This window comes from Kryptolebias marmoratus, linkage group LG2, assembly GCF_001649575.2.
Source record: "Kryptolebias marmoratus isolate JLee-2015 linkage group LG2, ASM164957v2, whole genome shotgun sequence".
NCBI classification, from domain to species: Eukaryota; Metazoa; Chordata; class Actinopteri; order Cyprinodontiformes; family Rivulidae; genus Kryptolebias; species Kryptolebias marmoratus.
In genome coordinates, this window is record NC_051431.1 from 4,745,393 (window position 1) to 4,763,830 (window position 18,438).

An 18,438-nucleotide genomic window follows, 5' to 3' on the forward strand; every position below is an offset into this window, starting at 1 on the left:
AACAAACTAGTGGACAAAGACACAAGAAATGCTTATGCTCTTGCACTTCTAACTCCATGCACTTCATAAAATCAACACCTGATAAACATCTTTACAGCAAATCTTAGTGAACGTATGATCCCGTGTTTCCATACTCTGTGCTCTGTGACTGTCTGATTAGGTTCTAACTAGTGATTTGACAAAACATTACTTCAAACATGACCAGAATATCCCTTTAGGCTTTCTCAGTAGAATGTGTGTCATTGTTGTTTTTTTTTTTTATTGCTTTAGCTTAAAATGAACATTAATTTTCCAGATAGAATACAAGTTTACTGTGACTACACTCTAACTCAAGGGTCTCCAACCCTGGTCCTTGAGGGCCACTATCCTGCATGTTTTACTTGGGAAACAAGTAAAACATGCAGGATGGTGGCCCTCAAGGACAAGGATTGGAAACCACTGCTCTAACTCATCAATGTTTTGTGTTATCGCTTGTTAGCAAAAGAGAAAAAAGAGACAATTTTCTGCATTTTCCAAATATAAACAAGGAAACCTTCAGTAGCCACTAGAGGGAGGTAATATTGTGCACTGGAACACAGTCAGATATCAGGCCAGCAGATGGGCGAGTGCAGAAACATAATAGCCATAAGTGTGGATGTAGATGATGATTATGACATTTTTTACTTTTTTTTGTGGACTAAGTCAAGAAGAAAAGTGCTAGAAATGGAAAAAAAGCTAAAAAGACTACACTGATTTGCTTGTAGTTTTCCATTTTCTGGCCTTCTGCTTAATGATTGAGGTGGATACGTAGAGTCTTGTTGTTTATGTTCAAAAAGAAACACCAAACTGATCCTGCATCAGTCATCACCGCTTTAGACTGTTTAACTCATATTCTGACTCATATTCTGCACATTATGTTCCGCAATCAACTCAAAAACAGACACTGTAATAAAGACCAGCTTTATTTTGTCATATTACAATAGCTAGATACCATAAAGTGTTTTTTTTCCTCCCTAACAACAATAACAACAATAAAAAAGTGTTCATTCTGCCAGCTGAAATACATTTCAGAACAATAAAAACAATCTGTAAGGCAAACATGGCATCAAATATTTCTGCAGTTGTTTTAGCAAAAAGATTAGTTGTCCCTTTTCTATTGCTGCTGACAGGATTGTGGGGAAAAAGTGCATCTGTTGTTTTGTCAGTTATACAGCAACTCTGTTGATAATGTGACGTTCTTGGAGGAACGGATGTTTATTTGAACAAACCATTGACCACTGAGCGTCTGCAGCTTGTGCGTTTTCATTTTGGAAAACAAGAAAATACTGAAAATTTCTCAAAACTAATCCTGATCATACTCACACACGTCCTGCTTAAAGTTAAATGATTTGTGTTGCAGAATGACACTGTAAACCCATGTGACGTAAAACTAGAAAACTGAATTATATCTTAAGATGCTTTTTTCTTTTTCTTATCTGTTTTTGGAAAATTTTGCCTGACACTTGAGCTGTTATGTTGCTACAGTTTTCCCTGTTGCAAAACTGGAGCAACATCATTGCTGCTACAGTGATGTTGATATGAATGGTTATCTCCACAAGAAAATAAAAAGCCAAATCAAACTGTTATATGCTACAGTTAGAACGGTTTCTGCCTGTCTAACAACAAACCTGACAGTTTTTCATAAACTGGAATAATTAGCTTTGTTATATCCACAATTTAAATCATAAGTAACTTGAGGTATGGAGCAGTCTGTAAAGAAGTTTGAGAAAGCCAAAGTGCACAGTCCGCTGTCATCCACAGGCCCGGAAGCATCCTCAGACTGACAGTAGACTGGAGGCTGGGCTGGGCCTGCATGCAGACTCTCTCCTAGTTTTTTAGAGGGTCCTGAGCAGCTAGTCCAGGGTTCAGAGTAAAGGAGACCACCGACTAAATGGTGAGAATCATAGGAGGTAGGATCCATGCCTCCTAAGTCTGGCTGCACTCTCAGAGGCATGCCCTGATAAAGGTCCTGGTCGCTCACCATGTTGCTGTAATCGGGTCCCAAGAGCTCAAAGAAGTCTGCCGCCTCCGGATTGCCCCTCTCCAAGTCCTTTAGGGTCATCCCGGATGTGGAGCTGACTTTGGAGCAGTGAGCAGGCTCGGTGAAGAAAGATGGCGGCAGATTGCGGTGCCTCAGGGGGGGCTTCTTCGCCTTCTCGCCTCTTATATCCTTCCCAGGGTTGAACAGAGCTGCCAGGCTCTTGCTCTGTAAGTTGGCCTGGACGCCGTCCCGCTTGGGAAGGGTTTTGCTCTGCAAAGGGCTCGGCTGAGTCACCGGGGACCCCTGTCTTTTCACCGGGGCTTCTGCTGCATTCGCTGGCGCTATGATGCCAGTGCACCTTTTGATCTGCTTCTGCAGGTACTTCCGGTGGTTGACCTTCCTTTTGGACTTCACCGGCTTGTCCAGGGCCAGCTTGATGTTGCTGGAGGCCGAGTCGATGAAGCTCAGCAAGTCTCTCGTGGTCTCTTTGAAGTCTTCGTCGTTTTCTGCCTCACAGAGAAGACCCCCATCCAGGCTTTTCTCCATGTCATACTCCATCACAGCATCGGGGAAGCAGAAACTCATGAACTGAGGGTTCATGATTGCAGTCTGAACAGCCATAACTCTGTTGAGCCCAGAGGCTACACCTGTGGCGTCCACTGTGATCCCTGAAGCGGAGGTTCCTTCAGAGCATGGCTTTGTTCTGCAGATAAACACCCGATGCGACTTGTGAAGCTTTCCATAAACATTCCACAGTGGAAGTGATGGGTTTGAGGATAGGAAGGAGATCTTTCAAGGGGGCAGGACTGATGATGTCAGAACATCAAAGAGGAGGAGCAAAGGCTCCACGGGACTTAACTCTTTGCTTGTGCCCGACCACCTGCATCTAAGAGGGATTTGTCTAAAATTCCCCACTGAGCTGAAGACAAAACCCTCTCTCTTTTTAGTTTAACTGTTTGTGTGTGCCCTGAACCACAAAGGCCTTCGTGAAACTGGAGGATATTACTGTAACAGTGAGAAGAAAAGCCCTTTAAGTCCTGACGGATGGCATGTTTTTCTTAGGCAGTACTGCAAAACACAAAACTCTTACTAAACAAACCCCACTAATAAAAAAATCATGAATATTTTCAAATAATTCTTGACAAAAAAAAACAGTTTAAGAATATTAAGACTAGTAACATGCTCCATATCTTGACACAGAATTGTTTTTATAATTTGATTTCTGCTATTTTTAGCTCTGAAAAACTTTCTGGATCACTGTTTTCCAGCTGTGAGAAAAGTTTTTTGCTGTGGGAAAGTCTTTGTGCTCAAACAGATGCCCGTATTTTTGGAGAATCTTCCCAGCTGCGTGCTTGTGTCTTAATCTGCTCATGGCAAAAGTTGATTTCTAGCGCATTCCCAGGCCAGTGGGAATTTCTGCCCCGGCCTGACAACTATTATGGGCTGCCTTTGACATAAAGCCCTACAGGGTCTAAATAGCCTCTATTCTTTGGGCTGCGCTGAAAGGGAGCTTTGTGCCAGAGATTCATTAAATTGCACCTCACAGCCCCTTCGTAAAATGGGTCTCAATAATGAACAGTCGATTTAACTAGAAAAGCTGCCGGAGCTGTTAAATTAAAGGGGAATAAAGTGCAGTTCAGGCTCAGTGTGCCAGAAGAAACGTTGACCTTAAGAAATCCTGGGTATGAAACTTCAGCTGTAAACAATAATGTATTTACAGAAAGTGTTCTGTGAATACAGAGGAGGATGTGTTCAATGTCAAGTCGGTTATCCCTCCAGCATTTATTGGAAATGGAGTGCATTGTCAGTCACATTTTAGGAAAAATTCCCACTTATGTATTCAAAGAGTGGTGCTATTTCCAGGTCTCTTGTTTTAACAACATTTTTTATGCGTTGATGCAGCCAAAAATGTAAAATAAAATAACCAAAGATCTTTCCTTTAAAGTAAAAAAGCCTGTGTTGAAACTAATGTTTGAGAGATAAAAATTGCCCAAAGCAGCTAAAAACTTTCTCATGTTACTTCATCAGGGACATAAGTGATGATGAAACTGATGGCATTAATTTCCTGTTGGCCAACATAAAGAGTCTAAATGCAACAAGTTCGTACACACTGAAGACCGTCTTCCTTGTTAACAGCAATATAAATACAAATATACAAATATCACCTGCATATATTTGTCAAAACATGCACCTGGCTTAAAGTCTTAAAAGTAATAAAGTAAATGGTGAAGGCAGAGTAATATTATTTTTGCTCTCATCTGTGTGTTTATTTTCTGTCTGTGCCGTGAGCAAAACATCCCATGAACCAGTGAACAGATTTTAATGAAACTCTAAGAAAGTAATCACTGGATGGACACCTACAACTGATGAACCTTTGGAGTCAATCCAATTTAAGAAGACAGCCATGGCTAGTTGACCTTAGACAATAGAAAACTGGCTATACCTCAGTGAATTTTACAGTTATTGAGCTAAACTCTGGTAATCATTCACATCACATACTCAGAACAGATCCTAACAGATATCACAACATTGCACGAGATTGTGCATAATGTTATTTTCAAGGTTTGACCAAAATAGCTCCATCTCTTCTCAGCATAAGATGATCTTAGTGTAAAACTCTGACATAAAAAGCGGTGGGTGATATGCATACCCTCCAGGAATGCTAGCCTTTTTAATGAACGCTGTTGTTTTTTCATTAGATGTGAAGCAGCTGCAGTCTTTTCACAACATCTCTCTGATTCGATGGAGGAAAACGGAATTCTTTATACTAGTAGCACAATTTTGGCAACGTGACATCGCCACCACAGTCATGGCAGCCATATCCCCCCTATTTTTTGCTGTTTTTCTTTTTTTTTTTTAAGTCGGGGGTCTTGGCTTTTGTGCTGGTAGGTCATTCAAATCACAGAGCCTGACGCACAGATCCCGGAAACAAGTTTCTATTGTTGCATTAAAGCTGAGAGGGGGTGAGAGAGGGGTGAGAGAGGGAGCGAGAGGGGGAGTGAGAGGGGGAGTGAGAGGGGGTGGGCTGAGCACAGCTGAGGAAGTTTAGACTTGTTTTGGTAAACCCCCTTTTTTAATCTAATTCAGCTTCTATTATAAATCAGAAAAAAAGGTTTTGAATCAGGAATAGAGAGGACTCCAAATTAATAGGTTGTAGATGTTCATCCACTACTTAATGAGTGTCACTCAAATGGGTCCAGTGTTTGATGAGATATTTTGCTAACAGACAAACAGTTGATGCCAACAGCCAACAAAGATCTTGTGCACGTAGTTGTGCTTGGAGTATTTGTTGGAGATGACTCTCAGATACTACCACATCAAATCTTAGCTCAATATGTGTCAAACCGGCTGAGTTGTATCCACTTCCTAAAGGTCTGTTGGCTGTGGCAGCCATCTTGAACTGGCCTGATTCCAAAATGCAATCAGTTGCAGCTTCATACCCAGAATTGTGTTCCAAATGTTTCAATCAAATCCATCCAGACGGCCATGAGATATATTTTGCTAACAAAGATGAATTTAATGGTTAATGACAACGTTTTGAAAACAGATCTTGCACGACTGGTTAGCCCTTAGAGTCTGTGTTGGGGATGAGTATCAGCTACTACCACACCAAATCTGAGCTCAATATCTGTAAAACTGACCATCATTGTGTTTGCTGTGGCTGCTTAGCTCAGCGGCCACTTTGAATGCTACTGAGTCTAAAAGTTAATCAATTGTAAATGTCCTGAGAGTTTCACTCAAACTCGTCCCCTGGTTCATGAGGGACAAACGAACAGGGACACGGGCAAAAACATTATCGTCCTTCTGGTGGTATTGAGAATGGATGATAAATTCAGACTATCACTTGTGATTTTTGTTCTCAGTTGTACCGTTTCATCCAGATATTGTCCTCCCCACTCTTTTTTGTTCACCAAAATGTGCTTATTCAGCAGCACTCAGCCCCAAAGCAGTGAGATGGGGGGGTAATGTGACACACAGGCTTAATCTCATCCTAATAGTGTGTGGTTCCTGTCTGAGCAGGGACACACTCGAGAGTGAAGGTTGAGCGAATACTAATAACACCTCTGATTGATGACGATTGTCAGGGAGCTAAAAAAAAGCAGGGGGTGCAGCATAATTAATGACCTCTCAAAGTCCTGAGAAATGTTTCTAAGAAGGGAGTTTAGTGGCAGAGACCCCGTCCTCCCCCATGTTTAGGAGTGTTTCTTTCCTCTGAGGAGGCTCAGATTCAGTCAAGCCTCTGACTAAATGTTGAAAAGTCCGGCTTTTGTGAGTCCTTGTGGAAAATGAAGTCAACATCAGAGAGCAGGACGTGCTTCTGATCTGCTTCACAAGGTCACGTCTCGTCGGGGACTTATGCTTTAAATAAGAGGAAAAAATGACCTCGACAGAGAAAAAGACAAAGCAAGACAACGTGTTTATCACACACTGCTGAGAAGCAAAGGCGGGTGATAATGTTTTTTGCCTGTGTCTGTATAAATTAAATCATTGGACGTACCTCTACAACTGATTAACTTTTTAAGCCAAACTATTCAAGATGGCCACCACAGCTAACTACAAAATGACAATAATTGTATCAGTTTTTCAGCTATTGGCATAAAACTTGGTGTGGAATTAGCTGAGACTGCTCCTCAGCTCATATTATGAGAGCTTTTAGAGCATGAATGATCATTGTTTAAAGTTTAGCCATTAACTATTTGGTCTGTCAGCAAAATATCTCATGAATTACTGACTAATCAAAATTAACCAACATGAAACCTTCTGTAACTCAGTCAGTTTTACAGATATTCAGCTAAAATTTGATTTAGTGGTAGCTGAGTATATTTTCAAGGTTTGACCCAAACAGACATCAGATGATCTCAGTCTCACAGCTAACCCTGACCTGAAAGGCAGCGAGGGATATAAATGCCTTCAACAGAATGCCAGGCCTTTAATTTCATTAGCATTTAAATTGTTTTTCATGCAAGTGTTCTCGTGACATTTCAGTATTTTATCTTGACATTAAAAAAAAAGAAAGAAAGAAAAAAAGGTAATTGTGAAGCACAAAGGCGTCTTGGTCTGTGTGGACTCGGGCATCATGTCACCTCCTCGCTCTTAACCTTACATCACCCCGTCTCAACCTCTTCAGCACCACAGGACCTGTATTAATAATATTACTTGCAGGGGGGGGAACCAGAGTCTATGGTCACAGTTTAGACTTTTAATGGCAGCCAGTGAATGAATGTGTGCCAGGAGGAATCCCACAGGTTGGTCCGCGGGGGTGAGGTCAGCGGGCGTAACTGCAATAACCTCCCACCACTCGCTTTATTGGCCTCCTCCGATTGGGTTTTTATTAAATCTCAAGGATGTGCATTTGTTCTTGCTCACTGAAAATTGAACTTCACTGTTCTTTTTTTTTTTTTTACTTAAACATTACAAAGAAGCTCTTTCACAGCAAAGTGTTGCATATATAAAGAAAATATGATAAAAGGGTCACGTCTGTGAGAAGTACTTCTATGAAAGCACAGGGATGCAGTGCAGGACAAATGGATGAGAACAAACATTTAAGTTTATGGATATTGTTGAGTTTGTTTGCAAAGAATCTGAAAATTTTAGACATTTTAAAAGTTAGAATGTGACGTCTTCAGCTCTCGGTTGTACAAAAAAAAAAATGAAAGAAAATCTACAAAATTTAGACAACAAACTGAAAGATATCAAAATACCACTCCTGACATGTGAAGTCCAAACTTTCCTCGAATCGTTTAAAACTTTGGTTGATGTTTCTATTGTGAAGATCGCCCAGAACTTCAAGACTGACCTGTGCTTCCAGAGCTCTGCTGTCATGGCGCCGCAGGAGGACAGCGAGGCTTGCCTGGGGGGGGGCTCTTTGAGGACACCAGAACCAAGGACACATCGGGACAGAACCGCTACAGGAGATTCTTCCTGCCCACAGCCATCAGTGTCTGTGAAAACTCTCTAACAAAACCAGCATCATGAGCTACAACAATGTTTAATTTCCCTTTGGGATTAATAAAGTATTTCTGAATTGAATTAAAGTATAAGGGCCCCCCTATTGATGACCATTGTTTACAGCTACCGAAGTTCACAGAACACTATTCCCAATCAAGCTGCATATTTCGATATCTACATTGCTTGTTTTTTAAAACTAAGGAATAGGTTGTGTGCACTGGAACCATTATTTAAATGACAACAGCTACTGTGAAGATAAAAACAAGGTACTAGAGGCAGAAAAGCTTTATTTAGTTTTGGCAAATTTTATATAAAAACATGACATTGAGAATTATCCAGGCTTTTAATTATGATACACTGATTATTTAAATAACTGAACCAATGTTTGTTTCTTCACATTAATGTTGTGAATAGCATAGCGGATTAACTTTGTCTTCAATCTCTTTAAGGATATAAATTTTGGAATGAAGAAGAATGAGAGTGTGTGAAGGGGAAATTATTGTGCCAAACATCACAACCAAAAAGGCAAAAATTTGCAAAGAGCACCAAAAAAAATCCAGAATGTGGTATTTAAAGCTAAACCTTAGATGGCAACATTCTGGTCAGAGAGACTTTTTGCTGTTTTTGGAGGCTGTTGCCTTTCCAGTTGTTTTATGATGTTGTTTGATCCACTTCTGAAAATACTTCAGCTCTGCGGCCCGGGCTGCGCGGACTGAGGGGGGGTCCAGGTCATTGGTGTAGCGGAGGTCCAAGTGATGAGCCCCGTCAGGAATCAGGATGGAAACCAGAGAATGTGTTATGTTCTCAGTCACTCCACCAGCTGACCAGGGATCGAGTCCACCGTTACTAAAGTTGAAGCAAACAAAGACATGGTCTGAGGAGTGGACACGACGTGGAAACAACCCTGTTTCCAAACGGTTAGAACTGTGTGTAAAATCTGAATTTACCTGGAAAACAGCATTTTTTGTGAAAAGGTAGTGTGAATGCTGACGTTGTTAAAGCTGTATTCAATCTATTCCAGGTAACTTCAGATTTTGTGAGAAGTCTTAGTTGGCCGGTAAAAACAGTAAATCAATAGCTGCAGTGAAACTGTTCTCAGCTGTTCTCTTCTGCTGACATTTACCTGAAGATGATGTTGCTATGAGAGGCAATCTTCTTTCCCCCGTAGACCGTGCCAGCCCAATCAGCCCGTGGCCTGATCCCAAACATGGCGTTACACTCATCAGAGAAAGCCTGGAAGTTCCACTCCTCGGGTTCAAACATGTCCTGCACCCCATCTGTGCACATGGGCATCACCATTTCTGTGCAGGCCTGGAGATGAGAGATTGGACACATCTTTACTCTGACGGGTAAACCTGCCCCCCTGACACCTGTGGAAATTGATAATACAACATAACAGGACTGAGCCGTTTCATGCACCTGATACATCCAGCCGAGTTCACCGAGGCTGCTGGTTGCTGTCTGAGATGTGTTGAGGCAGGGAGCGCTTCCTGTGTAGTTATAATAGACCTTTGCTGCTCGGGAGACGCCGTGCAGCAGCTGCTGGTCAGACACGCTGGAATCAAATGCAAGATTCTTGCACACCACCTTAAAAACACAACATTTAAAAAGCAAAACAAAAATGATTCATTTGTGGGCTGATTGGAGCATTCAGACTTTCATTAAAAGCTTTATGCAAGTGAAAAAAACAATCAAACATCCTCTTCTCTTGAATCAGAGTTCTTTATAAGACTCCAGAATGTTTTCTTGTAGCCTGTAAATTGCTTTTCCACAAAAAAGTGGTGGCGCCTGATTTGCATATGAAATTCCCTGGAATGAACTTGAATTTATTGCTCTAACCTTGGCAGGGGAGAGGAAAAAAGCCATCTATTTATTTAAATTCAACAAGCTAAATAAATTCAAATTTAAAGGCTTAACTCTGGTGTTTTGTTTGACTCGTTGATTTGTCAGAATTATTAGCGTGAATGATAAATATTTGCATTTCGGCTCTTGTTTGATTTTACTGCGTGTTGTTATGGTTGCAGCAGCAGAGCTGGCCGGCGCTGTTGTTCTGCACCTTTTGTGAAGCAGAAAAACTGGGCTCTTTTTTTGGGTGGGGGAGAGGGGGGAAGTTGGAGAGGATCATCACTAGTGTGGAGTTTGTTACTAAGGCTTTTGTTTATGTGCAGGGGAGGAGTTGGTGGTCGATGGCTGAGGAGGGCCACAGACATGTCCAACTAAAGATTTATACTGTGAAAAAACTCCACTGCAATAGCTCCAAAGCATCTTCTCCTTACTTTTCAGATAGGATTAGTCTTATACATTCATCTCTGCCAACAGATTTCCCTCTTCTAAGCCCTCAATACCCCGTTCTCACACTCACTCAGATAATCACATTAGCTTTGTCATTAAAAAAGCTCCTTTTTGCACCCACTGCCTAAACTGCTTAAACCACCCATAGGGGTTGCATACATTAAACGCAGGGAGCCAAAAAAAAAAACAAAACAAAGAACCTCAAAGTGACCATTTACTGTTTTATTTCACATGATGAAACATGATGCTGCTGGATCTATTCGCTGGCTTAGTGATAAATAATGAAAATATGTCACAATAGAGGAAGAATGAGATTTCTGTGGGGACCCCTAAGAGGGATCCAGAGAGTCCGGGGTCAGTGGCTGAGCCTGGTATATAAATATGTGTCATATGAAAAGGTAGGCTTCTGAAAACTCATTCACATCAAACAAAATAATCTTTTGTGGCGTCGGCTGCATGCTTGACCATTTTTTTGTGATTTTTCCTATCTCGAGTTTCTAGCTAACAGTCCCATTCAATCTAAAGTGATTAAACTTTGATTGATGGCCTCGTGAGCAGCTCGTTCTCCTTCTGCGGCGCCATGTGACCGTCCTAACAGGAACACCTCAAAGACCTGCTTGAGTGTACGAATAAAAAAAAGACCTGGAGAGAGAAGAATGGAGCCAACTTGTTGCTGCTTATCTATAAAAGAAACAATACTTTCAATCTGAAACTACTTCCTTATGAATATTAATGACATTACTTGACAGCTGTTGTAAACAAAGGCCTGGAAAATCACAAGAACAAACACTTATATAAAAAAGGGTTCCCTCACATGTTCATTAACGGCGAGCTGTCAGACTCTTAGAGATAAATGACACTCAAAGCTGCAGTGGAATATGAAAATATGATTCTCAGCTTAACCTGAATCAGTTCAGTGAAGTGTTTGTACCTGGATTGGCCAACGAGGCAGTGGCTGGAGGAAACTGGCTTCGTACGGGTAGTCCACCATGGCCAGGTTCACCCAGGTCTCCTGAAGCCAGCTCTTGAAGCTGACGGCATCGATCTTGTTTTTAAGCGGGGAGCATAAACTAAACTCTTCTGACAGCCACTGAAGACCAGATGCTGCCAAAAACAAGGAAAAATCTTCAGTTTCATTTAAATTTCTTCTTTATCAGGCTTATTCATTATAAGGACTTTCTTCAGCCCGATCCAGAATAGTGCCTTATGATGTTTGTTTTTTGTGCTTTTTATATTTTTAAAAATATTTAACTTTATTTACAAAAAAATCCCCAAAGATGACATCAAGATCTCTTCAATGACTTCAAAACGTTCTCTTTGAAATCTACTTCAGCATATTTGCTTTACTTTTGTTTTCTTATGTTTAGCTTGTAGCTACTGTTTTCCGAATTTCAGTTTTGCAGATTTTAGCTTTTCCAGTACCTACAATTTTGCTAATTTCAACTTTAGCCACAGTTTTGCTTTCTGTAGCTTTTAGCTACAAAACAGTTTTGGAATATTTTGGGTTTAGCTTGTTCTGTTTGTTTTAACTTTAACAAATCAGTTTCAGCTTTTTTCAGCATTCAAGCTGCATTTTAGCAGAAAATGCCATTTCTCTAATTATTCTATTACTTACAGAACGTGAAATAAAACTTGATTGCCATTCTCTTGAGAAGTTAAATGTAAAAAAATGATACATTATTTTTAACTTCAGCAACCTAAAAGATATTATTTTTAATAAACCACACCAGTTCAATAAACCAAGAGAAAATAACTTAACAATAAATTCAATTGTTATAAACTCCTCTTTTTTTATTAATGTACATTAAAATTTGTTGAGTGACACAAATAGAAAATAACATCTTCTTTTAGTGTAAAACAACATAATCAAGCAGATTATTTTAGTTCAAATGATCAGACACACTTCCTACACAGAAATTAGCCCTTGATAACTTACCAGAGGAGGAGACATTATTAATTGCCTTCCACGATCTTCTGATGTTTGCATCACAGTTGTAGCCACTTTTGGCAAAATCTTGAGTTATTATTTTGTAGAAATCTCCACAGGGCACCATTCCAGTAAACTGCCATATTGGTGCAGAAGATGCCAAAGCTCTGAAATACAAAAAGGAAAAAGCTGTTTCTGTTTTGTTTATCTCAAAAAACACACAAACAGCACATCCATTACCCAGTCATTTGTGGTAAGATTTGAGACAGAAGACCAAAGAACTCTTATCTTCGACTCAACATTATTTGACTTATATAAATCAAGTATAAACATACAGATGAATATCTTACCCGATAACTACATTGGGGTATTTCATCCTGAACCAGGCTGAGAGCATCCCTCCGTAGGAACCTCCGATGGCGATGACAGGGCTGTTCTGAGCCTTGGGTAACGTACTTTTGAGGTTTTGAATCAATACTGCGAAATCTGCAAGAGCCTGCTCTGAAGTCAGGTAGTTCAGGTGTTTGCTGTCCTGCAATCAGAGAGTGTGAAGTTCTCCTTAATTAGGTGGCATCTGAAATAAACTTCTAACACACACACTCTGATGTCCTGGATGCTAAATTTATTTAGGCTGCTTCACTTACGCTGTAAGAGTCTTTTCCAAATGGCAAAGACTCTCCATAATAACGATGTTCTGCAAAAACCAGCATGGCGCCCAGCTGCTCTGCGCCCTCCCACATGAAGCCCTGCGAAGAGAACGCTGACAGGTTGCTGCATTGGGCTGGAGGATATAATGTAAACATTCAGGAGAACAGCTGGATATTTACAGTGTTGTTGCAGAACCAGGTGATGTCGCCTTCGTTTCCAGTGTAAAACAAAATGGGTCCATCGGGCTGCTGCCAGTGTTTGTCAGCCACGAGGTATCTCTGTTTGAAGGTGGCGTCTTCTAGGAACCCAAAATGATCAATCTGTAACAAAGAAAAACAGGCCAGGAATGAACATTAACATAAAGTGTGAAATAGATGGTTGACCATCGTCTTCCTTGATGTTTCAGGTTTATTTATACGGCACCTTTAAAAACATCTGCTGTTGCCTAAAGTGCTGCACATAAAATAAGAAAATAACAGTTTAAAAAACAAATAAAAGAAAATGAAACAGAAGTAACAAATTTGGCAAAAGATAAAAAAAATCAATTTGGTCCTTCTCAGAAAGACATATTTCCCAATATTACTAGCCCTAAACATTTCATAATAATTTAAATATTGGACCAAGCCACAACTAAAAGCACCTGAAGGTAAAACTGTGATGCAAAAGAATAAAACACACAGGTCAACTTGTTCTTGTGCCATTTTACGTGAAGTGTGTTAGTTATTACAGTGCTGATAGTCATTTTGCATTTTATATATTAATGCTCAAAGGAAATAACTACCATAACCAATGATTCAGTTTGCAAATCAAACTGGAAGCAATTTTTTTATATGAGACACACATAAAGACAATTTTCTACTAAACCAGAGTCAGAAAACAACACAAGATATAATCTGAATATCAGTGAGATAATCTTCTATGGCACTGCTTCACTTATCAACCAAAATATTTCTGCACAAAAACAACACTGGATCTCAGGAAATTCACCTGAGTCCACACAAACCAGTCTGAGGTCACTGTTCTGACTCGGGATTCTAAGGTAATTAGCCCCAATTTGTTTAGAAAATTGCTGGAGCTTTTTTTAAGGAATGCCACATTAGTTCCACTTTAGATGAGCTCTGGAATATCCTTTCATAAAACCTTGGGGCTTCTGGGTATCTTCCCCTTTCCAGGCATATTTTCTGTGTTCTTCGCTGAATAAAAGCAGGAGGAAAAATCAGCAGCTTCACTGAGAAGACAACCCCATGAGGCTTCTGAGTTGTTCGCCCCTTGAAGCAGCCCCAACACTTAATACAAAATGTTTCTGTTTTGTTTTTCCCCCATCGTCGCTCTCTTCCCTCCTCGGAGGACACAAAGGAGGCAGCGTTTTTATGAGCCAGTGACAGCAAAAAGATTCTGGGGCCTCAATGTGTTCATTCAAGCCTTGACTCCTTCACACTTGGCAGTGTTTTTGTGAGGGTGAGGGAACCATGAGACAGTTTAAAGGAAACGTTCAGCAGTTTGGCAGCAGGGCACATCTCAGAGGAGCTGGCTAACCAAACCATTAGCAGACTTTCTCTCTTTAAAAGTTACATTTGCTTCAATGCTGTGATATTTGTTGATGTGGGGAATTAGCTTATGCAGTAATTTTAAAACAAACTCTGTCAGCAACAATAAATATTTCAATTAAAGGCTTGGCATTCCTTCAAGGATTGCATATCACCCTCCGCCTTTCATGCAAGTCATCTCATGATGAGAAGGGATGAAGTTACAGACGTTTTGGTCCAATTTATTAAAAACTTTGTGTTCTATTTCATGTAATAATGTTGCACAAGATGTGTTAGCACTCAGAGTATATCATGGGGATGACTATCTGCTACTACTACACAAAACTTAGCTCATAAACTGTAAAACTGACTGTTTTGTATGTTTGCTAAGATCATAATTATGATCATAATCATAACTGATCCATCAACTGTGGTGGCCATCTTGAATAGGATTAACTCTCAAGGTTAATCAGTTGTAGATGTTCATCCAGTGATTACTTTCTGAGAGTTTTATTCAAATCCGTCAACTGGTTCATGAGATATTTTGCTAACGGTACAGGGAAGCGAACACACACACACACAGACATGGACAAAAAGACTACTGCTCCTCCTTCGCCTTCACTGGTGTGGAATACTAACAACTAGGATCTAGGAGAGAATACTAAAAACATTAAGTGTTTTTGGCAAAAAGTGTGTGAGTAACTGTATCACTCAGTATGCACGTCACACAGCTTGTGAATCTGGTTTTATAACATCCCCAGACCCTGATTAGTAGCGCCACCATGTGGCTGCGGCAGGCAGCTCCTCAGGCGTCACCTTCAATTTAAATTCAGTGCAAACGCTGCACAACCAACCACCTGACCTGTGTGTTAACTATTCCACAAGACAAGAGGCTGCATTTGTTTTGCAGCTAAAAGGACATTTAAAGTAAACAAGCGAAGCACCACCTCCAGAGGACTACAGCAGTTAATTTGAAGGATGCTAAAGGACACTTCCATTCATTGTCTGGAGGCAGATTGCATTCGAGAGGATTTCCTGACGACAACTGAATTACTTGGCGCTCCCTTCACACCCGCTTGCACTACAAAGTGTAGAAAAGGCTGCATGATTAGTAAACGTTTAGAGAGAGTGGCCAATCTGCCGCTGGTATTGAAAGGGTTCTAACAGGGATTTCATTAGCTGTACTTATCATGAAGAGGTGTAGGATTTCTCATTGATTAGATAACAAAAACACACACATGAGACAAGAGAAAGGGGCGTAGAAAGAAAGGAAATGATCTTAGTCTTCTTGTCAGCCTGGTTGATTAGGCAGGATGCTGTGGGTTGGAACAGATGTGGATTTGTGTCCGCACATCCAAACATTGTTCAGAGCAGAAACAATACTATCACTATCTCTGTGCCAAGGTGTCAATTAATCCCTCCATTTCAGAAGCTGTTTTCTCAGCAAAACATCAGTCACAACTTTTTCTTGTATATTTAAGTGACACGATAAATTGCTTACTTTATCTGAGCCCCCACAGAAAAAAAACATTTACTTCACACCATAAGATTCTCTTAGTTTAAAACTCACGAAAGGTGGCAGGTACATGCATCCCTTCAAGGAATGCTAAACCTTTAATTTATTCAGTTATTTAGAATAATGCAGGAACACCTTAAAACCTTTGTAACACTTGTGCTTCTGCTGATGGAAACTATACTTTTAAATGTTTTTGTAATCCTTGAACAAAATGTTTAACTTCCTGAATTTTAACCTCCTTTTTCTTCAAACTCAAGTTTACATTTTTCACATATTGAAAAAGAAAATCTCAAAGTGTTACTCCAAAACATGAAAGCCTGAAATCACATCTGTATTGTGTGTGGTTGTATGGGTGTAGGTACTTGTAAGATGGGGGCTTCTGTATGTTTACATCAGTCTTGTGCCCACAAGCTTCTTGTTTTGACTAAAGCAGCAGTGCTGACGTACCACCACGCCACTCTACGTGCAATCTGAATCTCCACAAGGTGAGAGAAAATGTAAAGGCTGAATGAAGATCTTTCAAATCCCCCCCCCGCCCCCGAGGTAAAGCGTTTCATTTTCACTGGGCCCTGGAGACCTCTTTAGGCACGGAGCCATGAAAGATGGTTAATGTTCTGCTCGCAGGAACAGAGCCAATTGTGAAGGTGTTCCCTTCACTACAGGAAGCCAGATGGAAACACCTATTGTCTGCAGACACAACACATGAACTCCTGAAGATTTAAGTACAAATGAAGTTTTAAAAAGAGCAAGCGGTGCAGTTATTTATACCAAGCAAACAATAAAAAGTGGTAAATCATAGATAGATAGATAGATAGATAGATAGATAGATAGATAGATAGATAGATAGATAGATATATAGATAGATAGATAGATAGATAGATACTGTGCTAAAAGCTATCTAATCACATTATATGTTGATATGTACAGTATTTGTCAAATATAATAAGGGTGAGGTTTCTTTCACATTAAATGCAGCTGCACAGGAGAAGTGAAAGAGAGAAAAAGAAAAGAGGAAGTAACCAGCGCATACTGTAATAAATTTGACACATATTAAGAAAAAGTCTTAAACAAAGAAAAAGAAAAATGTCTAACTCACCTTTTGGTCAAAGTACAGTGTTTTATAGCTGATAGGTGGCTCAGTGGAATACCGCAGCTCTCCCAGTCTGGTGAAAAGTTGTGACTTTAGGGAAGTCACGTGAAAACAACCAAAACACAACATTAAGATGCAGGCAGCTGCAATTCTGTCCAAACACTGCGTCTTCTTCATGTCAGCCATGATTTAGCTGCTGTAAATCACAGAAAGCCTCCTGGTCTCCAGCTTATTGTTAACACGAGTGCATGATCTCAGCTGTGTTTGCATTACTTGTCCCGCAGAGAAAAGGAAGTGAGATTCCTCCTGTCAGCAGGTCAGGAGAGGTGTTGTCATTCAGACTGGGAGCTAAATTTAGCATCAGAGCTAAATGAGAGCTAATGGCAGTCCTCTGTTGATCACCAGACTTCGGGTTGAATGTCTTCCCAACACTTTTACCAACTCTGATTAACTGTAGCCTCAGACAGCCGGGGATGTACACACTACGCTGATGGTTCGTACAGTAAATGACTCGCAATGGTTGATGGGAGTTTGAGTTTTACGTTAGCATGGTGAAGCAGCGTGTCTTTTCGAGACGCTGTAAAGCCACATAAAACCCTGAAATGTGTAAAAACAGAGAGTATTAATACACTAGCAAATAATATTATCAAAAACAAAAAAACCGAACCACATTTGCTAAAATACTAGAAGAAAAAAAGAACATACATTTAAGCACGAAGCAGCATTTACCGGAAATACTTAAAAAATCAAGCACTTGACATGTCGAAAACCGCAAACTTATTAAATATAGATTTAAAACTATGCTACACAATCGGAAAAAAATACTTCTTATCATCTTACTTTTGCTGTAGTTTCCGTAATCAGTAGAAACTAGAGATACGTAGGGTTTACATTGTAAACTAGCGGCGAAGTTTTGTCACGTGACAGTCGCCGTCCACGGAATTATCCGTCTTTTCTTCCGGTAAGACTTTCAAAATAAGACTTCAATAATAACATGAATTATGATCAAAACTAGAAACATAATTATATTTAGGCTAAGTTACCGTTTCAGAAGTTGCTGAAGTAGACTATATTTTAAGTGCATTTTAAAAAAGGGCCAATTACGTTTAAACAATTACAATATAGGGTATATTGTTTATAGACCTATACCAGTATAATTTCATTTAAAAATCTGACAAAATTATATAAATAATCTTAAAGACCTTTGGAAAATTTGAACTAAAACAATAAACAAATTTGATATTTTAATTTTAAAAGTCCAGCTCCTTTGAAGTAAACTTACAAAAAATATGCAATATTGCATATGTAGAGGCTAAGCCAAAGCTTTAAGCCCCTGAGGTGGTACACCGGGGTAAAGTTGACTCGCCGATCACTTAAGCCGCTACTTGAAATGAGAGCCGTCCTTGATGTTAGTGCAGGTAATCAATCCATTTATTTCCATGATTCGGCAATCATCATGTCTCCCTTGTACAACAAGTCATTCCCTTTAAC

At 40.0% G+C, this 18,438-nt stretch overlaps 2 protein-coding genes across 2 annotated transcripts; both read right to left on the reverse strand.

Moving 5' to 3' along the window:
• Positions 1 to 395: 395 nt before the first annotated feature.
• LOC108235983 (protein FAM181B) lies at positions 396 to 2,885 on the reverse strand. Its single transcript, XM_017416352.3, is given in 2 exon segments — positions 396 to 2,843; positions 2,845 to 2,885. Coding segments are annotated over 2 exon segments (1,227 nt in total). The 3' UTR covers positions 396 to 1,657.
• A 5,333-nt stretch (positions 2,886 to 8,218) lies between these two features.
• Positions 8,219 to 17,894, reverse strand: LOC108235936 (prolylcarboxypeptidase (angiotensinase C)). Its single transcript, XM_017416274.3, has 10 exons — positions 17,788 to 17,894; positions 16,954 to 17,544; positions 12,995 to 13,135; positions 12,812 to 12,913; positions 12,518 to 12,699; positions 12,177 to 12,334; positions 11,172 to 11,344; positions 9,368 to 9,535; positions 9,072 to 9,259; positions 8,219 to 8,794 (listed from the first exon to the last, which is right to left on the reverse strand). Exons 2-10 carry the CDS (start codon positions 17,131 to 17,133, stop codon positions 8,551 to 8,553), a joined length of 1,536 nt encoding a protein of 511 aa, XP_017271763.1. The 5' UTR covers positions 17,134 to 17,544; positions 17,788 to 17,894; the 3' UTR covers positions 8,219 to 8,550.
• Between the last annotated feature and the right edge of the window lie 544 nt (positions 17,895 to 18,438).